The sequence below is a fragment of the Lampetra planeri genome, chromosome 2, assembly GCF_965212315.1.
Source record: "Lampetra planeri chromosome 2, kcLamPlan1.2.h2, whole genome shotgun sequence".
NCBI classification, from domain to species: domain Eukaryota; kingdom Metazoa; phylum Chordata; class Hyperoartia; order Petromyzontiformes; family Petromyzontidae; genus Lampetra; species Lampetra planeri.
Window position 1 is genome coordinate 18,874,276 of NC_136108.1, and position 22,675 is coordinate 18,896,950.

Sequence of the window (22,675 nt, forward strand, 5' to 3'; positions counted from 1 at the left end):
GTCAAGAATAATACGAGTGGCAGCCAAAGAAAAGAAACGCGTCCATGAGGCTGTCCAGAGAAGAGCTGCAGCGATGAGATCAGTTCGTGTGCAGGTGCTGAGTGGATCGTTGGATCGCGGGAGCATGAGGAGGGGTGGTAGCGGCAAGGGGAAGCCTTCATCCAGCGGCAGATTGGGCATGGCTCATGATGATGATGAGGGTCAATTGTAGGCAGTTTAAAGGGCTCTCGTGCCACATTACACTGCCTCGTATGGATGTTGTTTTGGGTGCATTTGAGGACAAGATTAATAATTGCATTTCCAGTATTCAAACCTTTATAGTGCACCACAAAAGATCTGTTCATATTCATCGATTTTATCCAATTGAAAATGCATAAAGGATGGGCTACAAACTTGGATTCTATGCAAAGCATCTCACCGTTTGGAAATGTACATCGCAAAATTCAAAATATTGTGTTTTATAGGCAATAATTATTTTGAATTTACCAATATGGTCCATTTCATAAAAATGTTCTGCAACGTAATTGATTAGGTTTCAACTTGCATAACACTGTCCAGAACGTGTACATGAAATTCATTGTGTATATAATTGATCATCAGTATTAAAAATAAATGCGTGTAATATATGCACGTGGAAAATTATATCCAAAATCGTTGTCTTTCAAACCTCTTGCATGGACATTGTACAAAGCAACCTGAAGCCAAAAACCGCATCTTGCAATTCTCAGTAAACTGACATACTTGAATATTAAAGTGCGGTTAATCGTTTCTCCTTGTAGCAGAGACAAACATACTCTGCCTTAATTGACTGGCTTTCCATTTCTTTTTTATTCTGCTGTGAGCAGCGCAGTATGCTTTCAAAAGACAAATATTTACGGTGCTGCACTTTATGGAGACGGACGAATCCGGAGCCTTTTGGCAAAAACGAACATAAAGATGTTTTCAAGCATTTACTCTGTAAATGTGTAACTGTGTGTGTGTGTGTGCTAGGGAGCGGGGGTGCAGCGGTTAGCGCATTACACGATGAATCCGGCGACCCGAGTTTGATTCCTGCTCACTGCCAACACCAGTGACAATGATTTGAACCGGTCCTGGGCCTCCCCTAGGTTGACTCGGCCTCAAACGAGTACCTGGTACGGTGTGTAAACATCGGCACTTTGGAGACAAAGGCGGTCGGGCGTGGTTGCTGGCCACCCACCCCCCTCGTGTACCGTTCCGGCCTTCATAGGTGCTTGCTAACAGCACTTGCCCCAACAGTCTGTTTAGGCTATACGGGTACATCTTTGTCTTTTTTGTGTGCTGTGGTGGGGAGTGGCGGTGTAGTGAGTGGTGCGCTGTGCTACGAACCCAGCCACCCGAGTTCGATTCCCGCTCACAACCAACACCAGTGATGATTATCTGAACCGGTTCTGGGCCTACCCTAGATCGACTCAGCCTCAAACGAGTACCTGGTACGGTGTGTAAACATCGGCATTTGGGAGACAAAGGCGGTCGGGCGTGGTTGCTGTCCGCCCACCCCCTCGTGTACCGTTCCGGCCTTCGTAGGTGCTCGCTAACAGCACTATGCTTAGGCTATACGGGGGAAGGGGGGGGGATCTTTGTCTTTTTGCTATGGGCATATTTGGTGACTGAGTTGAGATGATGAACCCTGCGTTAGTGAGTACATTCTGTTTCCTGGAATACCAAACGAAGGGAATGGAATGTACTCTGCAACGTGAGTGCTTGGTCGAAGCTGCTTCTCGGTGTCACGGGCTGTTGCCAGAATACTGCGAGAATTAATTCTCTGTGCGGCAGCTTGGCTTCAGTTCTGAAAAATGGCAGTGGGGTTGACAGCCCTGATGGTGCAACCGTTGGCATTGTGAAGTAATGCTATGCATTTGAAAAGTGATATTTTTGTTGAATGTTTTGCCTTTGCAGAGGGATCTCTTTGTATATATGGACCATGATGAGCAAGGGCAGTTGAAGTGCAGGCTATGGCAGGTAAGCTGTGCAGCTCTTTAACATTTCCATTGCTGTTGTCACTCATCAGGTCTGGCTGTCTGTATATTGATGATGCATATTATATTAAGTAGCAGTTGAGATCAGTGGTTATTCATCGGTTCCTTTGAGTACATTTGATGCCATTGTAGCCTTATGGAAAATTTTGCATTAAATTTGCTGTTGCAATTCAAGGACAGTTATCATGCTGTTACAATTCAAGGGCAATTATCATGATCTTTTTTTTATGCAGTACTGAGTAGTGTGCGTGAATCATGCACGCATTCTGAGTGCCAGTGCAAAACAAATGCCGTAGCCTGTGCGCATGAAAACACAAATCTGAAAATTTAAGTGACCAAAATGTTTTTTTTTACTGTCATCCTGCACGTTTTCATGCTCTGCAAAGGTTATGTACGTGTCAGGTACTCACTGTATTAGCTCTTAGCATGCGCTTAATTTTATTTATTTGTTTTATATTTTCAATAACCGTAAGTGGTGCAGTGTTGCTCCGTAACGTATTTAACATTCTTAACATTCAGTGTAAATTCCTTCCAACTGAATCGGCCAAACTAAAGCAGATCATCGAAGATCTTAAAGGTAGTGGGGTGGGGTGGGGAAACATCCCATGCTGGTCTAACCCAGCTGCCCTGTTCTGGCCAGCCTCATTGATTTGCATGTAAAGTGAATAAGAGCACACACATCATGTGCATGCACATACATATCAGTGGGTATCCTGGGCTGCAAATTGAATCATCCCCGTACATAAATGGGAACTCGGTGCAACTTTAGTTTCAGTAAATGGCATGCAAAAGCTATCTAAGGCTTAATTAGCGTTAACATTTCCTAGTGTATGCTTGGCGATTTGTTTGGCAGTGAATTATATCCGTGACCTAATTTACAGTTTTATGACCGCTTGCCATTGCATTTACTGGCAATCGCAACAGCTTTAGGCGCACATAATACAGATGGGTGAAACTGGCACGAGCGAAGAGCTGGAGGGTAGATTGACATTGCACTCCTCAGATCTGGCTGTCCGTATACTGATGATGCACTCACGCAATGTCTATACCGACTGACGGACCGTGTTCAAATACGCGTTGTATCTTTGACATGCATCTTCCAGTTCTAAAAGCACCAACTATGTTAAAACGAGCAGGTTGAATTTCTAAAAGTGTTTCTTCCACCCCCCCCCCTCCTCTCCTTTTTGTCCCTGATAAAAATAAAGAAATAACCCAAAGTTCTTTTGAGAAACGGTACATTTAACAGGCTGGGAACATTGGTAATTTTACCCCAGCCGAAAATTGGTAAAGCCAAATTGTCAAAGGGCGAATTGTGTAATGGCTAATTTAAATAGCCTTTTGTGCTTGTTTTTGTGAATTGTGTAATGCACGACTGAAAATGGGTGCAAATTGGCTTCCTCATAGCCAGGGCAAACAATTCAGTATTCCACATAAGAGTCAAGTTAAGTGCCATTGCGTATCTTGTCTCCCTACACACACAAGAGTACGCTCTGCCGGTTGGCTCGATACATCGTTCAAAAGTAAGAGCACTTGTTAAGCGGGGGAGCATACGTGGGTGGCATGTACCAGTTTTTATCTTTAATCCCCATTTTATTTATGCCAGTTGTGCTTTACAGGTGTTACATGGCGAGGTGAAGAAAGACCTTTAATTCTCACCATTTGCATTGCCTCTTATTCTGTAACGAGTCACTTCGGTAGGTTACGGTGAAATTCCAAACATCCGCAAATCCTCAAATGTATGACCCTTCCCGCAGTTTGTGGCAACTCCCATAGTCAAAAATCCCAACTCCGCAAACATTTTAACACATATTTGGAGTTGCACGAAGACTTGAGAGGCACCGCAATGGAAATTATTAGAACTTTTTAAAACAAGGCGGGCTTCAAAGAGATCTGCCCCACAAAGCTAGTTGGCTACTCAGTCCCCAGGCTGCCGCCCTATAAGGTAGTTGAGTAATGGCGCGGTGCTGCACTGCCGACTGTCCTTCCTGCTTTCAGGAGCGGTGGCGATGAGTAGCCACGGCTGCCTGACTCACGCTCCGCCCATCAAGCGCCCGCCCGAGGACGATGACATCGACGACTATGGAGGCATGGCCAGCTCTTCGCCTTCCTCGTCCGACTACGGCATGGCTTACCAAGGCCAACCCAGCCCGTCATCGTCATCGTGCGATGCCCCGAAGCGGGACGGCTCCAAAAAGCACAAAGGTACGATGCACGGCTCGGCCGGCGAGCGCTGAGCGAGATGCCGATTGGACCGACTGCGTTATTTTAAGACCCACAACGGTTAGACGCCTTCGCATTTCTGGGAAATGCCTGGTGGTGCTGGTTGTAATCGGCAACGTAAATGTCGTACGGTAAGTTTTCGCGTTCCTCCGTGGTTTTCACACTACAGCGCGTTTTCGCTCAAACGCAGTTTTTCCATTCGGGAACACTTTTCTCACGACGCGGAATGCACACCATTATGACGTGGAACACGCACCTTTATAACGCGGTTTCTGAGCGGTCGATAACGAACTACTTTCTTGGGTTGCGTGGCTGAGCGGTGCAGTGATGCAGTACGTGGAATGATAGAGTAACGCAGCGGCGTACCCTCAGTTATTTGTCCTAACCATCTTACCATATGTGCGTAGTAGTAGTAGTACATCGTATCTCACTAAACGTTATCATTACGTTATTTACGGGGACATTTTTTTGCTTAACGCTTTTTAAGGAACACATCTACCGTGCTAAACGAGGGATGCATAACTGTACTGAATTGTAACACACCGGTGTGCTGAAGTCGTAATAAATGTTCACGTGACAACCATGTTAATTGGCTGCGTTCGGTGGAGGTGGGCGTACGACACATTTACATTCACGCGATTTAACCCACATTTTTGTTTATCATGAATGCATTTTCATCGTTGTGTTTCTTGGTACATGTTTCCTGTTTTTTAAGACAAGTGTCATCACTGTCTGGGCTTCTTTTGTTCAAATATGCATGTGGTGGTGATCATAAATATTGGCTGCCCTAAGACAGTCATGTAAATTCCACTTTCCTATGCCAAGGGGTAATCCCCTAAGACTACATCCCACAAAGAGATGGGCTTAGCCAACACACTCTTCCATCGTAAGGACAATTCAATACACCCATCTATCAAATTCACCATGGAAGTGGAAAATGATGGCAAGCTACCATTCCTGGATGTTTTGATCGAGAAGAGACCTGATGGCTCGTTGTGACACTCTGTCTATAGGAAAGCCACCCACACGGATTCCTATCTAAAGCCTGACTCCCACCACCATCCAGCCCAGAAGAATTCCCTCATCAAAAACTCTACCATAGGGCCTGTTGCATCTCCGACCAGCACCACCTAGCCAGTGAGCTTGATCACGTATGCCAGGCTCTCAGGAGGAATGGATATTCTGACCGCACAATCCGCAAAGCTGCATCCCCAACCATGGGTAGAGAACCATCCGAGGACCAAATCAAAACCATCACCTTGCCATACATAGCAGGGGTTACCAAAAGGATTGCCAAAATCTTAAACAAACACAAGATCCAAGTTCGGTTCAGTACAGTACACAAAATCCGGGATTTCATCCCATCGGTGAAGGATGCAATTCCGGACATGCAATGTCCTGGTGTCTATAAGCTGAGTTGTGTCTGCGGCAGCTGTTACATTGGTGACACGAAGCGACATGTCTCAGACCGGGTTCGTGAACACAAAGCTGATTTGAAACACGGCAGAACCACCAACACCTCGGCGGTGGCGGATCATTGTTTCAACGCTGTGGGCACACACGACGTTGTTTTCTCCGAGACTAAGGTGCTCTGCAAACCCTCGGGCCACCATCAGAGATTTGTTCACGAAGCCATCCAGATATACAAACACAGACAAAACTTTAATTGAGAAGATGGATTCAGATTGAGCAACCATTGGAAGGATGTGATAAACCGCGTCAAATTTTAACTGCTGTGATTTTCACTCACCCACCCGTGTGTCTTGTTATCCGATTACTAATTCAAGTTAATTTACTTACTAATTTCTCCAGCCCCACCCGTCCATGCACGCCACAAACCCTCCCCCCTCTCCTCTGTGAAATCCTACAGCCAAACTCCTCCCCCCCCCCCCCCCGTGCCTATATAAAGCCACAACAGGAGATAATTTTTCTCACCTGAAGACGGACGCTTGTGTTGCGACCGAAACGTCGTGGTTTCTTTTATTATTTTTTCTATCCACGTGACTTTACCGAAAGAACCAGAGATTATGGATTTCTGCAGTCACGAAAACTTCAAATCGACAATGATAATGATGATGACATTTATTTTTTAAGTTTAAAGAGGATCTTCTGCTTCGTTGAATTGAGTAGCAACTATGTGCCGGGCATCAGACTGTCCCAGGTACAAGAGCAAAACCATTGCTTTGTTCCGGTGTCCTAAACACATCTGAAGGTAGCCAGGGTGTCTGGAGATCCAAGCTGTACTATTTTTTACGCGAGCACAGCAACAAGGAGACATCCAGTCAGTCCAGAAACTACCGTATCTGGCCATGGTAGTGAGATACTAACTACCTCGCATGTTATACAGGAGGTTGTGGATTCGATCCAGACCCTGATGCATGTATATTTGGAGTTTGCATGTTCTCCCCGTGATAAGCCACTAAATTGTTCTTCTCATGGTCGTATGGATTTTTTTCTGAGCCCTCCGATTTATCCCTCCACATTTCAAAACGTGCGTTTGAGAGTATTTGACTGCTACAAATTTCCACACGGATGAGCCACTTCATTGGGCTCTCATTTGTGGTCACGTCGCTTCTGAAAAGAGCCATGTAGCTCAGTGGGCCTTGCCTGGTTAAATAAAAATGGATTCGTTTACTGTGTTGATCCTGAAATCTGGTATTCGAGCATATTAACATCGTTGATTGCTGGGATTTTTCCCCAGCAGTCATTACGCAGGAGGGAAAATGCCATTGGCCAGTCTCTTCCCTTGGGCCAAGATTAAACAAAACAAACCACAATTCTGGGAAAAAGGGGCCTTAAGCGGTAGCCCTGTGGCATCTGCTTCCGTGGGCCATTCTATAACACGTGGGGAGCACCGCCGTGCGAGAGATCCCTGAGGATACTTAGTCTCGTGACGTGACAACGAGAGCACACAACCAGGGTGCAATTTGGATGAAAATCTTTTAATGAGAATTTGACGGTAAATTAATAATTAGCATGTTCATTTTTTTACATTTTCATTGGCATTGATAAAAGGAATGCAAATGACGCACAAATCAGGAACACATTTTTTTACAGCTGACGCAAGCTGCTAATGAGAACGGCATGACTCAAATTGAACGCACGCCTGTTCAAGAAAAAAAAAAGTGAAATAGGCAAAAGTCATAAATGCATCACATTGTGCATGTGCTTATAATTGACTTAAGGAAATTAGGTGACTATATTGTTTAAAAATAGAAATATGTGTTATGGACATTATTACTCAATGGGGAAAAAGTACCACAATTCCCCTCACAATTTCCAATTACACATTAAAACAGTCCAAATATCAGACTGCCGAAAAAACAATTTGCAATCTAAGGTGTGCCACAAATCCCCCACTGTCGCCATACAACAACCACAGGGAAAACTGGGTGATCACAAGTCCTGATAACCTGCGGCTGTTGTTGGCATACCAGTCCGTTTCTTTTGAAAAGGCCTGGGATCTATCTCCACCACGTCCTTGAGGACGCTTTTGCTTATTTCCACAATGCTGACTCAAGACTCACAGGTCCCTGACCGAGGGATGCATTTCAATCTTTAAATCGGGGGATTTATATTGGAGTGCACTCAAGGGACAGTTCAAATCCCAAGGTTCATTAATTTTCATTTGCTGGTAACAAATCAATTCGCAACCATAGTAGCGCGCGACACATGCATAAGCCAGAATTACAACTGGACCATTGTATGTAGATTTGTATTTTAAACTTATTTCGCACCGTAGATAGCCAACTGTGCCATTTGGAGGTGTGGGGGAAGGACAACAAACTATACTCTTTGGTTCTTTCGGTAAAGTCACGTCGCTAGAAAGATAATAATGGATCACGACGCTTCGATCACCACACAAGCACCTGAAGACGATTGCTTGTGTGGCGATCGAAATGTCGTGATCTATTTATTATTTTCCTACCTACGTGACTTTATCGAAAGAACCAAAGAGTATGGATTCCTGCAGTCCGAAAGCTTCATGTTTGTTTGGTGTAGTATTTGTTTGTTGTAGTACAGAGTTAGACTGATGGCCTTAATCTAAGTTGTCTTGTGGTTGTTGTTGTTTGACTTGCATCCCACTGGGATATTTGCACAGGGTTGGTGTACGGAGATTTTTCTGCAATATGTTGCTGTCTTTTATTGGATTTTCTGTTTGCACTTAGTCACTTTAAGATGTTTTCTTGTTCATGTTTTTGTTTGTTGCGGTTGCACCCAATTCAAGAGCCGAATGGCTCACAGGGCTATATCTAATAAATGAACTTTAAAATTTGAACTTTCAAATCAATACAACAAACTCTCTACAAAATGACAGAAAGAATCTCCCATCGCACTCGACGGATGTGGTGACATCATTGTAAGAAACATGGGAGTACTGTGGTGGTCTGTAGCCAATTCCAAAGAAGCACTTCTGTGCAGAATGCTCGAGCACAGCTTGATGTGAGGCGACCAGTGACCGCAGCATACCGGCTACCTCCTGTGTCTGCACAACATCCGTCACGATATTTGAACACCCGAAGCCTCCTATGTGTGAGAAAGTAGTTTAACACGTAGTAGGCTTTCGCGACCAAAATTATTCATAATCAACGTTTTTGGGTTTAGATCGCGTTATTTATAAATGTGTCGTAACCCTCCACCACCCGACACGGCCAATCAGTAAAAAAGTGTCACGTTGACAAAAGACAAATAGTTCACTGCTTTAGCCCACCGGTCTGTTGAAGCGTGAAACCACAACATTTACAATTTGAGTGCGACGTTTCGCTGGTAATTGCATCCAGCATCATCGGGCAATTCGCCAGAATGGTGAGGCTCTGCTGTGTCTCCCGTTCTTATATAGAGCAGCAGCAGGGTGACGTCATTATGAATATGTGAGAAAGTACTTAATAGGTTCACATGGACATCACTGTTTGGTAGCATTTGTGGAGAAAGATGTGTTCAACATGTAGATCTTGGAGACATGTTTAAACAACTGCACCAGAGATGACCATAATCCATCGCTATGTCTGTACAGCACTGCGGCAGTTAGACTGATAATCCGCAAACATTTTGGCGCAAACACAGTGTACCACGGATTACGGGAGGACTTAGCCACGCGGTTATCTTAATGGATTAAAAATGTGCAGATTTCAGGGGAAGTCTGGACAGCCAAATTAATCAGTAAGAATTTCTCATATCATAAGGTGCCAAGTTTTTCTAAGATCCAAAAGGTGCATATCAGCTGTATGGCTCTGTGTTAAATAATTTGTTTGCAGTTTTTACAATGGATATCCAAGTCTAAAATAAAAAAATAAAATAAGAATCTAAATTTGTGGATTGTTGGCACAGCTGGTCTGTGCTAATGCAAAACAAATAAATAAAAACCATCCCTCCACATTTCCCCGCAGCTCTTCGTTAGCACCATCATCCACTATCTATGGATCGCGGTTTTCTGTGCGCGAAGCATTTTCAATCCACTTTCAGAAGCAGTCGCGAACTTCCAATAATCCGCAAAGGGAAGATTTCACAATTCTGGCGAATCTCCTGATGAAGCTGGTTGTATATCATCAGTGAAACGTCATACTGAAGTTGTACATGTTGTGGTGTGCTGAAGTAGTAACTAATTGGCATGTTTTGTGCCAGTTATTATAGTTATGAAATGTATCGTGGATTTGCAGAGGGTAATTCAGTCAGTGTGATGACAGCTTGCGTGAATTGTGGCAAACGGAATGGCTGCATTGAGATAAAATATATTGCCTCGACGTAGCAACCTGGACAGTAAATCCGCAACAAAAGTGAATTCTATTCACTTCACGGTTGTTCTGTAAATATTTTTGTCAGCCATCCCATGCACAGATTTCAATGGACTGTTCCCGCACTCAAAGCACATGTACACAAATTCCTACTCGCCTGCCACCCAGAATGGTCCTCTTTTACGAGTGATGCTGGCTCGATTTGAATTATCAACTTGGTCTACCACTCACATCGCCGTCAACGTGTTTGTGATGATGATGGCATTCCGTACACGATGAACATAATCGCTATATTTGAGAAAAAGAGTTACGCTGTGTGAAGAAGTTATAGGAGAGAAGTATTTAGAAGAGATATGAGGGAAAAGAGAGATATACTGCTTGAGAGAGAGTTGTACAGAGATAAAAGCACATTGGCACTGTACTTACTAGATCCTGAATTTAGGTTTCTCCCCGAAACCCCCACCCATGACCTCCATCCCTGTGACCTCTACCCCATGACCTCCACGCCATGACCTTCACCCTATGACCTTAACCCCTATGACCCCACTCTGGCCTCCACCCCCCCATGACCTCCACTTCCATTGACCTTCACCCTATGACCTTAACCCCTAAGACCCCACCCTGTGACCTCCACCCCCCCATGACCTCCACGCCATGACCTTCACCCTATGACCTCCACCTCATTACACTACTTGACTGTAAAGGCTACATGCTTAGCAATTTAATTAGGGACGATTTCACTCAGTGGTGTGACATGACTAACATTGTTGAATTTAGTTTCGTTAAAAAAATATTTACACACCATCTGTGCATATTTGGCCCATCTGCCGTAACTTGTACCGGTTTGACCTCCATGATTCACAATTGTTTACGAAAGTGCACATCGCCGCATCAGTACCTAACCCTTCTGGCACCTTTGCACCATTTTTCTTGTTATCGATTTGCATGTGTTTTGTTTACGGCTGTAAAACCCCTCGTTTGTGAGTTGTACAATATTCCTTGAGGACCACGTACTCACTGTCTGCAATATTGATGTTTTTGTCTTTTGCTTTTGTTATTGTGTTCACACACCACAGATCTCCCATGTAACATAGCCGGGCAACTGGCCACACCGAAGCCACAGGAGTCCAGGCATTTTTAAATCTAAATAAATAAAAACTCAATTCTTTAGAACTCTTTTCGTGTTTAGTTTGTGGTCCTTAACCCGCACCTCCAATTTTGCACGGTTGGCTACATACGATGCGAAAGACGTTCAACATACATACATACAAATTTGATAATCCGTGTAACAATTCAAATAAACTGAATGCAATGTTACATTTCACAAGAACATCTATAAACATGTTTGAATAAACATTTCATTAAAAGTCATTGTAGCCGCCATGGAGAGACGAACCTCAGCAATTGGATTGTGGAATTTCCATCCCTGATCGAGGGCTGCCAATGGAAAGATAAGATGACTGTCCCACACAGGATGGAGGCGCTGACATTTGGAACATTGCCATGTTAAGCTTTGAAGATGGCTTGCAACAATGCAATATCGCTACATCGGAAATCAAATTACCTCTCGCTTGCAGGTGCCTATATGCCCAGCTACCTGGACAAGAACGAGCCCTGCGTGGTATGCGGGGACAAGGCAACTGGCTATCACTACCGGTGCATCACCTGCGAAGGATGCAAGGTTTGACGCGTGCCCACACAGCCGAACGGGAGTGATCTGCGTGACCCATGGGTGGAAAAAACCCGATTTTTCCAGCGGCAGGCATCGGGTTTTTTCTTTAATACAATTAAACCCGATTTCGGGGAATTACAACCTGGTTTAATGAATACGAAACTCTGATCCATGGCTTAGGTTGCTTCCTCGTCGGTGCTGCTATCGTACTCAGGGGGCCATCGGGCACGGGGTAGTCGTAGAATGCGGCGGGCAGGTTGGTCTTGATGAACACGAGCTTCTCCTCCACAATCGTGGGCGCCAGTGAGTTCCTTAATTTGGAATGGACGAAGCCCATCGTTGAGAAGTTGGCGAAGTGCGGTTCTGCAATTAGAACCAATTAAACCGGATTTCTCCCAATCTCAGATGATCGGGTTTAATATAAAAAAGACAATTAAACCCGATTGTAAAAAACCCGACTGTGCCACCCTTGGCGTGACCGGGTTGTGTTGTGTACGTGCGTATGCACGTATGTTGAATTTCTTTCGCGCCGTACGAATCGGAGGGGTTAGCCCAAACCACGCCTTGTGCGGTGATACGGCCAAGGCAGCCCTATTAGGGTCTCCAACCCCCGAGGATCCGGAACCGGTTGCTCGGTGGCAGACGGTTTGTTGACCCGTCATTGAGTCTAAGCCAGTTGTGCAACAGACTTAAAACAGCGTTGTTATTCTAGAGAGCTTACCGAGTGTGTGCGATAAGCGCGGCGTATTCGTGATTGACTGGGAGCATGCAGAGGGCGCGGATAATAAGCGTTCAGTCTTACGGGTGCGCCGTGGCAAAACATACTAAAAGTTTGTAAATAACAACTTCCTTAAAATAAAATGTAATCTATCATAGTTGGTATTACGGGCAGTGGCCGTTTACAAAAATTAAGTGTGTGCACGTGCATTTGTATGTGTGTTTGTATGTGTGTAGGTGTGTGCCTGTGTACATGGCATGTGTATATGTGGGGAGTGGTAGTGCAACGGTCAGCGTGCTGCACTACTAGCCCGAGTTTGATTCCTGCTCACGGCCAACACCGGTGACGATTATCTGAACCAGTTGTGGGCCTCCCCTAGGTCTACTCGGCCTGAAATGAGTACCTGGTGCGGTGTGTAAACATCGCAATGGGGAAACAAAGGCGGCCGGGCGTGGTGCTGACCACCCACCCCCTCGTGTACAATGCGGCCTTCATAGGTGCTCGCTAACAGCACTTGCCCCAACAGTCTGATAAGGCTATGGGGGGGAGGGGAGCTTTGTCTTTTTGTATATGTGGGCTATGCATGGAATTATTGATGTAATACAGACTTATGTAGAGTAAACACTTCGTATTTGTTGGGGAATACTTACCTGGAGAACGGCACGAATCTTAAATCCGCGAATATTAATACTCAAAGCTTGAGGAAAAATAGGTTTTGGGGGGCATAAACATACGTTGCGTTTAAACATGAACATTTGAACTGTGTGTGTGTATATTAATGAATACATATATTGTAGTGTAGCATTGTGTTATTCAGCTGAGATTTGAGAGTGATGAACGTAAACACATTTTAACGTGCAAATATGAATCAATTGATGTTATCGAGTAAACGTAATTCCACGGTTGGCTACGTACGGTGCGAAATAAGTTCAACAAACACGAATGCAGAGGAAAAGCACTCATCTGTAAACGGTGCGGCCGGGAAAAGTCGCTCCAAATGGCTCGCCACTTCTTGTCGGTTAGTTAGTAGGGAGCTATTTAAAAAGGGACCGTCCATAAATGACGTCACGCACCTAGGGGGGGAGGTCAGACATTTGTGACGATGTGTGACGAGGGGGGGGGGGTTGAGAAATGTGACGTCACATCAAAATGCGCAACTTTAAATAAATATAGACAAAACGTTCTACTTAATTAAATGGACTTTTTAATAAATGTTTTCTCCTACAGCATCAGAGTGCAGCGCCACATTAAATACGCACTGCAATGACAATAGTTTAAAGCGATTTGAAGCATGTTTTATTTGGGGGGGGGGCAGAGCTTTGTGACGTCATATTTGAGGGGGGGGTCTGACTTTTTGTGACGCCGTGTGACGATGGGGGGGGGGGTCAAAAATCGTCCAAAATCGCGTGACGTCATTTATGGACGGCCACAAATACAACCCCGTAAATTTTAAATAACACTGCAATAAGTTTACGCGAAACGCGACGAGTAAAAACAAAAAACCCCACGAGTATTGAAGGGTTTTAGCTGTATTGTTGGGGCGTGAAAACAGTTGGATTCCAATAACGGGGTTTGGGGGAGGTTGTTGGGGTTCATCAACCTGAAACGAATCGGGGAAACGCCGTGCGAGGAGATGCCATCCTTACTCGAGGGCGCCACCTTGTGGATGAACTTTAAACTAAACATTTTTATTTTACCAGGTAAGGCCCACTCGAGCGATGTAGACAGCTCCTTTTCAGCAGCGACCTGGCCACAAATGATGGCTTGTGCGGAAATGTATAGCGGCCTGAATACTTTAAGTGCATGTTGGTTCTAAATGTGGAGGGGAAAAAACCCGAGGACCCGGAGAAAAAATCCACGTGACCACGGGGAGAGAGACACGCAAACTCCGAATATACAACAGCAGGCGTCAGGGTCGGGATCGAACCCACAAACTCCTGCATACCAGGCGAGGTAGTTAACATCTCTACACCACGGCACCCTGAAACGGTTTATCACATCTCCCTTCTACCCTCTGAACTTGACATTTAGTAAACCTTAGTGCCCCAACTCATGTCCTCACTTGGGGTAAATATCACCTATTTTACTTTGTTGGTTGGGATAAAGTACATATGTTTCCTTTTTCGGAGTTTACTTTGACCTATTCATCTCATTGATATATGCCGCTCTCTGTCAGATCTTCTGATCTACTCGGTTAGAACAATGTCATAACTTAAAATATAAATCCTCTTTTGAGAAGGTGGAGTCCATCAGGGGAAAGTTCACGGCGTGGCAGGGTGACAAAGCCAGCACTCTGCCAAGTCCACCTTTGTCTTCGTTAGTGTGATGTGCTTTCACACTGCACGATGTTCTTATTATAGGCCAAGTGATACTCGGGAAGGCTCATGCCAGACACAGATAAAATTAACCGTCACGTGCACAGATGCGTGTGCAGGAGCAGATTGTATTCGGTGCGTCCCATAATAACTGTGCAGTTAGTGTAAGTGGTGGTTCATGCGCTATCATGGAAACGTGCCCCCAATAAAGAGTTTATGCCAGAAACTGCAATGCACTTAATTATCGCGCAGTAACTAATGTACGTGTAACGATTCGTCGATTTATCAATTGAAATTAATTCTCATGGTCAAGATACACGCGTCGAATATTTAGATGTGAGAATCGTTTATTTTTTTACAATTAATGCAAATCGGAGTGCAGAATATGCTTAGGTTGAATTGAGGATTACAAAAGCAACCAAAACTAAACAAGCAAGAGAGAGAAAGAGAAAAGCAACACAAAAATACAGTAACGATGATAATGTAAACAAGGTGGATTCTGGGATTGAACCTTGACCCTGGATCATGACAACCAACTGGACGTATTGACGGTGCAACGGTGCAGCATAACACACCGGTTCTCATAAAAATCTGTAATCAAATGTTGAACTGACAATCGTCTTCCGACGACTTCGACATCACGAGGACGAGTTTTAACGCACCCCGCAGGACTTTCGGACCGGGGCTGCAAATGGCGGGGAAATACCGCACACGGGTGTACCGCCAATATGTGCAAATCGTCAAATCGATGAGAGGAGAGGTAAATGGTTGTTACGAATCATGGTGATTCGAGGGACCCCCCCCCCCGTTGTATCTCTTGCGCTGTGTTTTATAAGATGTCAAGCATGCCGCGCGCGCTCTCCTTGAGAAGCGCAACTGAAGCGTGCACAGTCCTGGGAAGTGAGACGACCTTCGGCAATCGCTGTACATTCATCATTTCACGCGAACTTTACTTAACAGAGATCTTGGCAAAGCCGCATTTTCGTAGGAAACAAGACCACCGCAAAAACTTGTGGTCTGGTGTTATGAAGAATGCCAAGCTGAAACTGAAATTACTTCATTACTACTCTTAGGTTTTTTCGGTAAAGTCACGTAGGTAAAAATATAAAATAAAAATAATAGAAATAATATCTGGCGCCCGACATCAGCAGTGTAACTAACGACGCGTCAATTAATCCATCGATGGTTAAAGCGCACGACACGTGGATCGAGTTGCGTGCGTAACAATCTGCGGTTATCTCTTTTGTATGTTGCCCCCCTACTCCATAGCCACCAGAGTCTGCTACGATGACCGCAACATTAAAAGAGGATTGATTGTTGAATTGAATTGCCGGGAGGTGGTGGGGTGAGGTTGTAATTGCTGCCTGCCGCCTCCCAATATTCAGCAATGTAATGATTTGGTCACATGACTGGCATTCGTGCTTGAGAGTGCAGTCTGTTAAAATGTTTCGTCGCAGAAAAACCACAACCAACACGAACAGTTGTTATGGGCGGCATAATAATTGTATACATTAAGGGAAATTGGTGTATGTTGGGCTTGAACAAAATAACAAAAATAAACGTTGGCCTTTGTGCATGCAGAGGATGCTCATATTATCGGTCAACTTGGAAGTTCATATATCACGTGGCAAGGAATATGTATGTATGTATGTTGAACTTATTTCGCACCGTACGTAGCCACCCGTGCTAATCTACAATATGCTATGGATGTGATCAGGAAAAGGAAGTCGTGATAGATGGGACATGACTTCACACTCGAGCAGCAGGTTGTGAAGACTGTAATTGCGAGCTTGTCGCCGAAGGGAACACCGAAAGCCAGATTGTGGGATACTGTCAGAGTAAACTTTGTTTGTATGCATGTTGAACTTCTTTGCGCACCGTACGTGGCCAACCGTGCTAGTCGGAGGTCAGCTGTCAATTTAACAACGGCAGTACCTGGCTGAAGGAAACAGGTGAGAGTGAGGTGTGGAGCCATGGACAGCATTGGCCAAGGTGATTTCTTGACCTTGATTAAAGGCAAGACTCATCTTCTTGGTTCTTTCGGTAAAGTCACGTAGAAGGGAAGTAATAAAATAATAAAAATAAAACATAATAAAATAATTCTCACGACGTTTCGGCCACAACGCAAGCAGCTGTCCTCAGGTGAAAACCAGGTCTGTCGAGGCGACAGCGTCTGAAAATCGAAATTTAAAGGCAAGACCTTTACAAAGTTACCCACATTTTTGCCCGAATTCACTTAATGCCTTAATTTCTGCTGTGCAATCACTGCGACCTTTTTTGCGGCATTAGTTAATTAGGGTGAAGTGATGGTGCCAATAGGAGGTGATCTGGAGATGGGAGTGATTTACAGATTTGCGTACCAAAATACATCGAAGTGAATGTGACCACAAAACCATCATGACGACCCACACATACGACGAAGCCTCTCCGTGAAGAATGACCAGAGCGGTTGCCGCTTAACAACATGGGAAGCAAATACCCTTATTTTTGTCGTCGTTTGGGTTTCATTGCTAAAAACCCATGAGTTTGCGCGCACAATCGATTGTTTTTCCCAAAACCCGTCGCTGTTGTACTTCATCAAAGTCGCGGAAGCAGCACCCATGTGTGGTACCGCGGATGATGCTGCGGTAACTTTGCATAGGGGGGAGTGCAAAACATTTTCTAAGAACCCAAGCCGTGTGCTTTCATTGCAGGGATTCTTCAGGCGCACCATCCAGAAAAACCTGCACCCCTCGTATGCGTGCAAGTACGAGGGCAGCTGCATCATCGACCGGATCACACGCAACCAGTGCCAAGAGTGCCGCTACCAGAAGTGCATCGCTGTGGGCATGGCCTCTGACCGTACGTTACATCCACGCGTCCGCCACGATGCACTTGATGTCACACAATGTATGTATTATGTTAAACTGCTTTCACGCACCACCATTGGAACCTCCTTTGCCAGTAGCAAAATATGATAATTGTTTTTTTACCCTTTTATCTGGCAACAAAACTGACACCTTTTTTTTTACAAGGAGTCATGTTTGCATGGACCACAATACCTGCGGTCGGAATGCAAACAAAAAACACAACTCTGATAATGTATGCACTGCCCTTGAAATTGATTGGTCCACACCCGAGACAGCTTTGCTTAGAGCCTAGTCTCACATGGTGTTGGACCAGATGACGCCATCTGGTCCAACAACGTACGTAGCCAACCGTGCTAATCGGAGGTGCGGGGGAAGGACAGCAAACTAAACACAAAACGCAGTTGCAAAGTTTTCAGTTGACATTTAAAAATGGTTTCCTAATATCAGAAGGAAGTGCTTTCCAGATGGCCGCAGAGGCGCATGTGAAAGCGTGCCATGCAGTGATCGTCTTTGTTAGATGGGCAGCCAAAAGCCACTGCGAGGATGACACAATGCGTACCCTGGAAACAACGTCGCAAATGGAATAGCCGTAAATCGGACCCTATTTTCCCATGAATAGTAGAAACGTCACTTACCGGTGTGTTTTTCCTTTTATAAGCCATGTTTAACAGGGTTTAATAGATAATATCGGGTTTTTTTGGGTTAGGTCCCATAAATTTATAAATTTGTCGTTAAACCCACCACCACTCGACACAGCCAACTAGTAAGGTTTGTCACGTGAACCGGTGTGTTGGAGAGCACAGCCGCAACATTTACAATCTGAGTACGACGTTTCGACATGAATTACAACTTGCATCATCAGGGGGACAGCCAGATTTGTAGATAAATAATCCTGTTTCTTTTCCTAAATAGAGGGATAGATGTGATGACATCACTTGTGAGCCCTTCGCTTGCGAATAGGTTTAATAGTTAAAAAAAAAACACTTGAGAATCACAAAAGCTCCATGCCAAGTCACATCGGAAACCAGACCGACTCTGTTCAAATGTGTTCGGAGTCGTATCGGAAGATGCATCGTAAATCAAGTTTCTGCATCGTAAATCGATTCATGGTGGCGTTATATAAATGTCGTGAATGCGGATCGCCGTAAATCGGACTGCCGTGAATTGGAGACCGCCTGTGTTTTATATTTATGGTTTAATAATATGTTCCCTCTCTTCTGGCTTATAAGGTGACCACTGTTTACTTTGTTATAAAGTGGGGCCCATTCCGTTTATGTTGAACTTCTTTTGCACCGTGCTAATCGGAGGTACGGGGAAGGACAACAACAAAAAATCCCTCCAGCGATAATAGGCTGAATATAATTACGACCCCACTTAAACTCCACAACATATCGGTTTTAAGCTCCACCTGATCAGATTACGATTCTGTACAGCATCTCCAATGTTGATAAAAGAACCCAATAGCTGTAGACAGCACCTGAGCACCGCCCTACAGAATGTATTTGTTTTGGTGTCGGCAGCGATAATTGTCTCAGAATAGCAATTCTTTCATTGCTGCTTTTGTAAATTGTAAACAAATAAAAAAACATAATCAACGTTTTTGGGTTTAGATGAAGTTATTTATAAATGTGTCATAACCCTCCACCACCCGACACGGCCAATCAGTAAAAAAGTGTCACGTTGACAAAAGACAAATAGTTCACTACTTAAGCCCACCGGTGTGTTGAAGCGTGAAACCACAACATTCACAATTTTATTGTGGTTTCATGCTTCACACAGCGGTGGGCTAAAGCAGTGAACTATTTGTCTTTTGTCAACGTGACACTTTTTTACTGATTGGCCGTGTCGGGTGGTGGAGGGTTACGACACATTTATAAATAACGCGATCTAAACCCAAAAACGTTGATTATGAATAATATTGGTCGCGAAAGCCTGGTACGTGTTAAATAAAAAACACACAAATCCATAAAATAGTAGTTTGTGCCAGGAGGGTACAAAATGCTCGCGATGAATGTGCTCGTCCCCCCTAATGCTTACGTCCGTAGCGGGGTCACTCTTCCACTTGTTTCAACTTGACAGCCGAGGGCGATAAGAGTGCAATACTTCTGCGTCCCTGTTATCGCACGCGGGGTGCGTAGCAGATGTCCCCCGTTGCCCCCCCCGCCCTCCGCGACGTTTAACCCGCGGCTGCGTCTCCCGGCTGCGGCGGCAGTGGTGCTGGATGACGGCAAGCGGCTGGCCAAGCGGCGTCTGATTGAGGAGAACCGGCAGCGGCGCAAGCAGGACGAGAAGCGGCGCAACGTCATCGAGAGACCGGGGCCCAGCGACAAGGAGTGGGAGCTGATTCAGCTCGTCACGGCCGCGCACTGCACCACCAACGCCCAGGGGAGCCAGTGGAAGGAGCACAGGCGATTCATGGTCAGCAACTGCGTTACTCTCGCGCCGTAACCGAACAGTGCACTCCAGGAATGCCGCGGGCGCGCTGCTCGGCGCAGTCACGTTCACGCCAGAGGTCGCAAACAGGTTTTGATTCCTTACCCGTACCCGGCCGCACCAGGGTCGCAAATGGGTACCCGTTCCCTACCCGTACCCGTACCCTACCCGAAATGAGTGACAAACGGTTACTCACCAGTGACTCAAGGTCTACCCGTATCCGGCCGCACCAGGGTCGCAAACGGGTACCTGTACCTGTACCTGGCCGGGTACGGGTAGCCGGGTATCGGGTAGGGTAGGGGTATCGGGTACCCGGTTGCGACCTCTGGTTCACGTGCTTCAGTGCGCAACGGGCAGCGCCGTTGTCTTGATGGCGCTTTACTCTCCACCACACCGGTGGGCTGAAGTAGTAACCAATTGGCACGTTTTGTTTTACGTGACGAGCCTTACTAATTGGCTGTGTCGGGTTGTGGCGGGTTTAAGGACACGTTTATACTTGCGCGATCCAACCCCAAAAAAACCTTTGTGACGAATAATAGTGGTCGCTAAAGCCTACGTGTCAAAGGGGCCATCCTTTTACCATTTTTCCAGCTTAAAAAAAAACAGATGACATTTTAGAAGTTCAACACATTTATGTACACGTGTGGTTGTCAACACACACGTTTGTTAGACACTGCTTTGTCCTCGAGGGATGCGAGCTTCGCTAGAGCAGTGCTCTCAGGGGCCATGCGTTGGTGTTTTGAAAGGGTTGTGGTCGCCTTATTCGCCTGCTTCCAGAACGCTGCTATTACTGGTTCACAATGTACGGAACCTTCCGATGGCTGCCGAAGATAAGTTAAACTTTTTCCGTGTTCCAAGGTACACTTGAAGATATTAAAGCACCCAGTCATTCTCCTCTGCTGGTCACATGGTCTGGAACTGTTTTCCCCCCTGTTCATGTCGAGGCTCACGACTTTACTTTATTCCTTTACCAACAACTAACTCCTCTTGTCTGTAAAATAAATATGGCCACAGGTTTTGTACACGACATTCAGATGTGATCACATTTACTGACTATTTTAATTCACACTGGATGGTAACCTACTCTAAAACCTACTCTTTAGTAATTAAAGTTTAAGGGTGTAGTCATTGCACACCTGAATTTAATTATCTTGCGTAACATTTCTTCTTGCTGAAAATCATCGCGACACGTTCAGGGAATATCGGTTACGGGAAATATCAGCCCGTGTCTAAAACGTGCCGCGTCTTTTTTTTCAGTGTGAAAAATGCCCCTCACATCTTCGGCAAAGTGGGGGTAGTCTACTGATGCACGTGTTGGTTTGTTGTCTTCTATGTATGTGCACCGTCAGTCTGAGGATATTGGCCAGGAGTCCATGCTGTCCAGCCTGGATGGGGATGACAAGGTGGACCTCCAGGCCTTTACCCACTTCACAGCCATCATCACTCCGTCCATCACCCGGGTCGTTGACTTTGCCAAGAAGCTGCCCATGTTTACCGAGGTCAGCTGATGCAACTTCTTGCAGCGTTGTTATTTATTACATTACTTTGGTGTTTCACATATATATGCATATACACACAAAGGCAAAGACGTACAGACAAAACAGGCTCATACGTACAATTAAATACACACAGACTACACACAGATGCACATACACGGATTGCACACATCATTAGACCTCCTTTGCCAGTACCAAAATATAATAATAGGGTTTTCCCCCTTTTTTCTGGCAACAAAACTGTAACCTTTTTACAAGGAATCATGTGTGCATTATAGAGGTGGAAACAATGCAAATGTATGTAATTGTGTTGTAAGATAGTTTGGTTTTATTTATTTGTCATCTTTGATACCTTGTTTATGAACTCTTGCTGCCCTGTCTGTCTGCTGGCCGAGTCGCCCTTGAGAAAGAGCTGTATACCTCAATTGGTAATTTACTCGGATAATACACTTCTGATTCTGATCATGTACACCCAAAACACACATAGAACAATCTGTTATTATTTTATTTTTCTTTCTGTGGGCTTACCCATAGGCCCTGAGCCCTTTGTGGCCTAGTTTGTGTGCCCAGGGCAAGCCTGGCAAGGCATATGGGTAAGATGGGTTTAGAGATAGGCCCACAGAATAAAAGAAAATTATCGGTCATTTAACAATTTGCAAATCCTAATTCTCAGTGCCCATTCGGTTCGCAGAAACTACAACTGTAAGTCGTGGGGGGGGGGGGGGGGGTGGAAATCTGAAACGTTTAAAGGATTTTGTGTGGCTAAAATTTTCTATTATCCACGAAAGTTTCCCGATAGTAGTGAATAATTTGTCCGATAATTGAGACACTGGAAATGGAGATGTTTTTTGTTTTTACTGCAGCAGTGTTTAAAGTGTCGCTGGCTTCTTGAAAATATCTACGTTCGCATCACAGAAATGCTTCGAACCCGTCTCTGTTTCTCCGAGATACAGAGAGACAAACAGAGAAACAGCGAGCAACGGAGATTCAGCCAGAGATGGTTAATGGAAGGAGACAAATTGAAATGGAGAGAGAAATGGAGATGGGGAGAGACAAATGTAGAGAGACAATTGGAGATGCAGAGACAACCAAGATGCAGATTGACAGTAATGCAGTTGAGGATAATAAAAACTTGGATAATTAGTTTTAAAAATACTTAACTGCAGAGCCATATGGAAGATTTGCGACGTGGCAACTCCTATAATGCGTAAATGTTCTGCGGGTCAAGAGAGTGGTTCGTCAC

The 22,675-nt window shown here is 45.0% G+C and overlaps 1 protein-coding gene across 5 annotated transcripts in view; it reads left to right on the forward strand.

The window, feature by feature from the left end:
- The window catches only part of THRA (thyroid hormone receptor alpha), a 108,217-nt gene that overhangs the window by 67,741 nt on the left and 17,801 nt on the right, over positions 1-22,675 (forward strand). For all 5 annotated transcript variants that reach the window (XM_078609513.1, XM_078609521.1, XM_078609529.1 and 2 more), the window contains exons 2-7: positions 1,918-1,980; positions 3,993-4,199; positions 11,527-11,630; positions 17,348-17,495; positions 19,716-19,921; positions 21,286-21,435. In XM_078609513.1, coding sequence (XP_078465639.1) covers positions 1,974-1,980; positions 3,993-4,199; positions 11,527-11,630; positions 17,348-17,495; positions 19,716-19,921; positions 21,286-21,435 — 822 coding nt within the window. In that variant the 5' untranslated portion in view covers positions 1,918-1,973. The remainder of the gene's footprint in view (positions 1-1,917; positions 1,981-3,992; positions 4,200-11,526; positions 11,631-17,347; positions 17,496-19,715; positions 19,922-21,285; positions 21,436-22,675) is intronic.